This window comes from Pterocles gutturalis, unplaced genomic scaffold, assembly GCF_000699245.1.
Source record: "Pterocles gutturalis isolate BGI_N339 unplaced genomic scaffold, ASM69924v1 scaffold260, whole genome shotgun sequence".
NCBI lineage: Eukaryota > Metazoa > Chordata > Aves > Pterocliformes > Pteroclidae > Pterocles > Pterocles gutturalis.
This window is the reverse complement of record NW_010145407.1, coordinates 1-6,820: the sequence shown is the minus strand read 5'-3', so window position 1 is coordinate 6,820 and position 6,820 is coordinate 1. Positions and strand designations below refer to the sequence as shown.

Here is a 6,820-nt window from a genome sequence, read left to right as displayed (position 1 = left end):
CCCGGCAGCGTGTGACTCAGCAGCACTCCACGCCCCATGCGTGGGGCTGCTTTTCCACAGAGGGTGTCGGGAGATGCCTCATAGCAGGAAACTTCCACCTGACACAGCCCTGTGAAGCACCGAGAAACCTCCTCCTGTTTACAGGGTGACATGTGACAGGCGTGGGAGGTGTGGGACAGGGCTGCCAGGAGGGTTACATACCCTCGGGAGCTGCCCTGACCCCAGCAGAGCCAGGAGGATGTGCCCTCCTCCAGGGCTGTCAGTGCCGATACCGCCCCGGCCATGGCAAACGGGGCGATGCCAAAGCAGAGCCAGCGCCGGCGGGTCTCTCGCTGCTTTGGCCGGGTATAAACACAGAGCACAGGACCCGCTTTCTTGGGGCAGCACGGCGATAAATCAGGCTATTTCGAGGTGTGGGTTGGGTTCCCAAGGCCGCTCTGTCCCTCGGCTCAAGTGCGGTTAATCCTCTCATATGCCCCTCGTTGGGACTGAATACCCCGCGGTGCCAGCCCGGCCGGATCCTGGGACTTTGTGGCTCCTTGAAGGACCCTGGTCGGAAGCGGGGGTAGGAGGTGGCACAGCCATGCTGGAGCTGCTCTTTAGCCAAGGACCTGCAGGAATGTTTTAATCTTGCTCAGCGCTCCACTTGAGCCGGTCTCAGGAGGTGCCATGGCCCCGAGGCTGAGAAGTGGCTGAAGAGCCCGAGGCGGAAGGTTTGGGGCTGAGTGGCCTCTTGTGGGGGGCTGCTGCAGGCGAAGCTGAGGGGTCTGTTCCTTCCCAGCTTTATTTCCCTGGAGAATGGATCGCTGACCCTATGGAAGGTGCTGGGCATGGAGACCAGCTGGGAAAGGGGGAACCAATGTGTGGTAAAGCCCTTGGGAAGTTCAGTGAAGGAGCAAGATGGGGACCTGATCCCCATACAGCTGCTGGTGACCGGCTCTTCCCTGCCCCAGGTCTGCCGCCGGAGCACAGTGTCTCCTGGGCAGAGCGATGCGAGCGCTGGCAGTGCCCATACCCTCTGCTGGCACCACACTCTCACCTGCCCTGCCCAGCCTGGGGCACCGCATCCCTGGACACGGCTGATGGCAGCAGAAAAGTGACCTGTGCTCCTCGATCCAGGGATGGGAGATTTGGCAAGGAGTGAGGAAGGGCTCTGCCCAGCCGTGAGGGGAACAGTGTATGTTTTTTGGGTGCACTTAGTAACTGGGGTTTGTTTTCTCTTCTTCCAGCGTGTGGCCCAGGAACCTTCAAGTCCAAGCAGGGGGAAGGTCCCTGCTCTCCCTGTCCTCCCAACAGCCGGACCACCTCCGGAGCAGCAACAGTCTGCACATGCCGAAACGGCTTTTTCCGGGCAGATACAGATCCCGCAGACAGCGCCTGCACCAGTGAGTCCTGTCCTGGGCGAGGAGGGGAGGCGGGGGGAGCTGTGGAGGCAGCAAGGGTCTGCACCTGGGACAAGGGCAGTGTGCTGTGCCCAGGATGGAGGTGAGCTGGGCACAGGGGCACGCCAAGCCTGACCCCCACATTCCTCCCGCAGGCATCCCCTCCGCCCCCCGCAACGTCATCTCCAACGTCAACGAGACGTCGCTGGTGCTGGAGTGGAGCGAGCCGCAGGACACGGGCGGGCGGGATGACCTGCTCTACAACGTCATCTGCAAGAAGTGCAGCGTGGAGCGGCGCCTGTGCACCCGCTGCGACGACAACGTGGAGTTCGTGCCGCGCCAGCTCGGCCTCACTGAGCGTCGCATCTACATCAGCAACCTGATGGCCCACACCCAGTACACCTTCGAGATCCAGGCTGTGAACGGCATCTCCAACAAGAGCCCCTACCCTCCTCATTTCGCCTCTGTCAACATCACCACCAACCAGGCAGGTCAGTAGAGCTGCCAGAGAGCAGGGGCTGGCTCTGTGCCGCAGAGCGGCGCGGGGATTTCTCGCTGACAGCCTTGGAGGCTGCAGTCCTTTGTGCTGCCGCCTTACTGGCTCTCCGCGCCTGCATCTAATCCCCTGGGTAAATTCTTCTCTCCGTTTAACGCTGTCCCTGGGGGAGATGAGATCAGAACGCATGCAAGCGGAGAAGGGCAGGTTGGCAGATGCTCCGGAGAGCTCTGGATCTCCTAGACCTACCCCAGAGATGTTGTGCCTGCTCTGAAGGGAGGAGGAAGGAAATGAGATTTCTCCCCTGTGGGCCTGGGAAGGCTCAGCACCAGCCCAAACCTTCACAGACAGCTGAGTGCTTAGCCGTTGCCTCCTTCCTCCCGCTCTGGCCCGGCTCCAGCGTGCTGGTAATCTCCAGCCACCATGCTCTGATCTGATTTCACGGGTCTCGTCGGTGGGGTGGAGCAGGGAGCTCCTGGTGAGTGGAGGAGGGGAGGGAGCCCTGGTTTGGGCTGGCAGGGCCCTTTCCTGGACCAGTTTGCAGCTAGGCATGGGGTGAAGCATTACCTCGGTGCTATTTCCGAAGGTCCCCTCAGTCCCTTATCACCTTGGCTACAAGATGTTGAGGTCACATCTCCCTACAGAGACTTGTGGGAGGCCAGTCTCCGAGCTTTTCCATGCCTTTCCACTGGGGTTATCCGAGCAGTCCCAGGCAGAGTGTCCCTGTGCCGATGCAGGACAGTGTAGTGGGGACCCTGGCACAGGTGACTCACTCCTCCCCTGCCCTCTTTCCTAGCCCCGTCTGCCGTGCCCACGATGCACCTGCACAGCAGCACCGGGAACAGCATGACACTGTCGTGGACTCCCCCGGAGAGACCCAATGGCATCATTCTGGACTATGAGATCAAGTACTCGGAGAAGGTAACGCAGGAGGCAGAGTAGCCTTTTCCCTCCTCCAGCCCTTTGGGCTGGCTGTCAGCACCATGGCAAACGGGGTCCCTGCAGAGATAGTGCCTGGGGGATGCGGGAGCCAGCAAAGGGGGGATTGCCTCACAGAGGTGATGCCTGCGTGTCTCCCCTACAGCAAGGCCAGAGCGATGGCATCGCCAACACAGTCACCAGCCAGAAGAACTCCGTGCGGCTGGACGGGCTGAAGGCCAATGCTCGGTACATGGTGCTTTTTTTTGGTGGCTGGATACGGCCGCTACAGCCTCCCCACGGAATTTCAGACAACTGCAGAAGATGGTGGGTACCAGGACTGGGCTGCCTCTGTCCCCCAGCCCTCCTGTGCATGCTCCTTCCCCAGCCTGACTTTGATTCCTCCCTCTCTCTCCATCAGGTTCCACCAGCAAGACTTTCCAGGAGCTGCCTCTGATTGTGGGTTCAGCCACTGCGGGGCTGCTGTTCGTCATCGTTGTGGTGATCATCGCTATCGTCTGCTTCAGGTACTGGCTTTGCAGGGAGGAGGGGTTCAGAGCTGGGTTTGGGGGTCACTCATGTCTGCCCCAGAGCTTTCCCTGCTGCCTGTGGGCAGAGCTCTGGCAGCTCCAGTCTGAGAGCGAAGGACTGGCCCTGCCACACGTGGGTACCAGAGCACAGGTCCTGTGGGAAGACTGTGCATCTCTGCCCCCCCCAGCACCAGCTGGGTCTCTGCCAGGCTCCTGCCATCCTCTCTCAGCACAACTGGGCCATCTTCTCCCAGTGCACCACGGGCGGAGGATGGCTCTGCTCGCCAGCTGCTGGGGGGAAGCTCTCTGGCATAGGTCTGTGCTGGGATTTGGAAGCTGGCAGTGAATGTCTTTGCCCCATCAGGAAAGGGATGGTTACTGAACACCTCCTCTCGTCTCCTTTGGGCAGGAAGCAACGCAACAGCACGGACCCCGAGTACACGGAGAAGCTGCAGCAATACGGTGAGTGTGAGAGCCCAGCAAATGGGCTCTGCCTCTCCTCTCCCAATTCCTGCCCCGTGCACAAGCGAGGGGGAAGCCTCTGCTAGCCAGGGACCACGAGGGACGGGCTGACAGCCGGCCAAGCTGGCTCAGCATCTGTCACCCATGTTGTGTCCCTCCTGATGATGACTCCTCTGCCCTTGCAGTCACCCCTGGGGTGAAGGTCTACATTGACCCCTTCACCTATGAGGACCCCAACGAAGCCGTCCGGGAATTCGCCAAAGAGATTGACATCTCCTGCGTCAAAATCGAGGAGGTCATTGGAGCAGGTAGGTCCCATTGGAGCAGGTAGGTCCCAGGGCTGGGCAGAGCAGCTGCTGCAACCGCTGCCACTCAACCTGCCATGTGGCTCACCCCCTTCTCCCCTTCCCCACCGCAGGGGAGTTCGGCGAGGTGTGCCGCGGGCGCCTGAAGCTGCCCGGCCGCCGTGAGATCTTCGTGGCCATCAAGACGCTGAAGGTGGGGTACACGGAGCGGCAGCGGCGGGACTTCCTGAGCGAGGCTAGCATCATGGGCCAGTTCGACCACCCCAACATCATCCACCTGGAGGGTGTGGTGACCAAGAGCCGCCCCGTCATGATCATCACGGAGTTCATGGAGAACTGTGCGCTCGACTCCTTCCTCCGGGTGAGCATCCATCGCCTCCTGGGGCAGGGGCTGCAGCACACGGAGGACAACAGCTCTGAGCTCTCCTTCTCCATCCGTCTGCGCTGTTGTGCTGGCATCCCCAGGGCTAGGTTGTACATAGACAACGCGGGGTGGGAGATGAGGGGTGGCTCTAGGGAGGAGGAAGGTGCTGGTAGCCCATCGGGATCCTTCCCCAATCCATTTGGGGTGTTGCAAACCCCTCTGATCTTTCCTCTGGCAGCTGAACGACGGGCAGTTCACAGTCATCCAGCTGGTGGGGATGCTGCGAGGCATTGCTGCTGGCATGAAGTACCTTTCAGAGATGAACTACGTGCACCGGGATCTGGCTGCTCGCAACATCCTGGTCAACAGCAACTTGGTCTGCAAAGTGTCTGACTTCGGGCTCTCGCGCTTTCTGGAGGATGACCCGGCCGACCCCACCTACACCAGCTCCCTGGTATGGGACACTCCTGGGGGATCCACCAGTCTAGGGGTGGGGGGAGACACCTGAGGTATATGGTACATAATGGAGCTGTGTATCCGTGCAGGGGGGCAAGATCCCGATCAGATGGACGGCTCCTGAGGCCATTGCCTACCGCAAATTCACTTCAGCCAGCGATGTGTGGAGCTACGGCATCGTCATGTGGGAAGTGATGTCCTACGGGGAGCGACCTTACTGGGACATGTCCAACCAGGACGTAAGTGCTCCCAGGGGAGTGGGGAGCTGTGGGCTGCCCCTGGGAGCCCAGGTGGCTCACAGCCTGTCTCTCTGTGCTTCTCTCCACAGGTGATCAATGCAGTGGAGCAGGATTACCGCCTGCCACCCCCCATGGACTGCCCCACAGCACTGCACCAGCTGATGCTGGACTGCTGGGTGCGGGACCGCAACCTGCGGCCCAAGTTTGCACAGATCGTCAACACGCTGGACAAGCTCATCCGCAACGCTGCCAGCCTGAAAGTCATCGCCAGTGTCCAGTCTGGGTCAGTGGCAACCCCGCCTCCAGCCAGGACTCCCCACAAGCCCGGGAAACACTGGGGTGTTTGGGACAAGAGACGTGGGAGGGCAGGGATAAGAAATCTCCCCCACTTCCAGTTACGCCTCTCTGTCCCCTGCTCCCTGTGACCTGTGGCTCTCTTGCCCTTCAGCATCTCCCAGCCGCTTCTGGACCGCACTGTCCCGGATTACACCACCTTCACCACCGTGGGAGACTGGCTGGATGCCATCAAAATGGGACGGTACAAGGAGAACTTCGTCAATGCCGGCTTTGCCTCCTTTGACCTGGTGGCACAGATGACTGCAGAGTAAGTCCCTGCTTGCAGAGGAGGGAGAGGGCCTGGGACCGCAGCGTATCGTCCCTCACCTATCTGGCAGCCAGCTTCTCCCATCCAGAGAGCCGAGCTGTGCATGGGGTTTTCCCAAGTGGGTTAAAGTCTGGGATTCAGCATCCAGTCCCCTGTGGTGTTAGAGGGACACGGGAGCTTGGCAGAGGGCTGTGATGAAGATGGGTCCCTTGGCAGCGGCTAGATGTGGCAGGGCCACGTGCTGGTATTGCTTCTGGCAGGGGGCTGAGTCTTCCCTTTCTCCTTGCAGAGACCTGCTGAGGATAGGGGTGACGCTAGCAGGGCACCAGAAGAAGATACTGAGCAGCATTCAGGACATGAGGCTGCAGATGAACCAGACGCTCCCGGTGCAGGTTTGACCGCAGGGGACTCTGCATTGGAACGGACCGAGGGAACCTGCCAACCAGGTTCAGTTTGCGGTGCAGCCCGGCTTCCCGATTCCCCCTTCACACGGCGCTCCTCTGCCTCGGACGGTCGCCTGGGACGGGACGGGACGCCCTTCCCTGGATCGGAGGTACTAGTGCCGAGAGGGAGCCCAGCTTTTCGTCCCGTGTCCTGGAGCGGCGAGGCAGCAACACATCTTCATATTGAAGATGGATTATGGGACAGAGATGGCACATCCCGCTTCCCGCCCTGTCTCGGTGCTCATCAGTTTGAAGAGTTGTTCTGCTTCTTGGATTTCTTTTCACCCTCTTTTCCCCCCAAGTCCTCACTTCCCTCCCCAAGACCACAGACTGTTGACCCGTCCACTGAGTCTGTCAGACACGTCCGAAGCCTTCCCTAACTCTGGTCCTGGCATGGAAGGAGCTGTGGGAGGCCGAGCCGCCGGGGTGGGGGATGCCACGGTGGAGCTGGCGACAGGGCCAGGGCCATCACAATCACTCCTCCCCTCCGGCTCTGGCGGCCCCTCCGCACGAGGGTCTGCACTGGAACGTGTCCAAAGGGAAGGCTTCGCTCCCTTTCTTGGCTTTGCACGCCAGAACCCGAACCCCATGAGATTTACTATGCAGGGAGTTAGGAAAAAA

General features: G+C 60.5%; 1 protein-coding gene across 1 annotated transcript; it reads left to right on the top strand.

Moving 5' to 3' along the window:
* Positions 1-953: 953 nt before the first annotated feature.
* Positions 954-6,446, top strand: LOC104460564 (ephrin type-B receptor 3-like; the record flags this gene model as incomplete). Its single annotated transcript, XM_010085348.1, is given in 15 exon segments — positions 954-981; positions 1,225-1,385; positions 1,538-1,873; positions 2,675-2,799; positions 2,963-3,060; positions 3,062-3,123; positions 3,218-3,323; positions 3,736-3,788; positions 3,974-4,096; positions 4,207-4,454; positions 4,696-4,911; positions 5,003-5,152; positions 5,242-5,435; positions 5,601-5,756; positions 6,046-6,446. Coding segments are annotated over 15 exon segments (2,165 nt in total), but the record flags the coding sequence as incomplete, so codon positions are not given.
* Between the last annotated feature and the right edge of the window lie 374 nt (positions 6,447-6,820).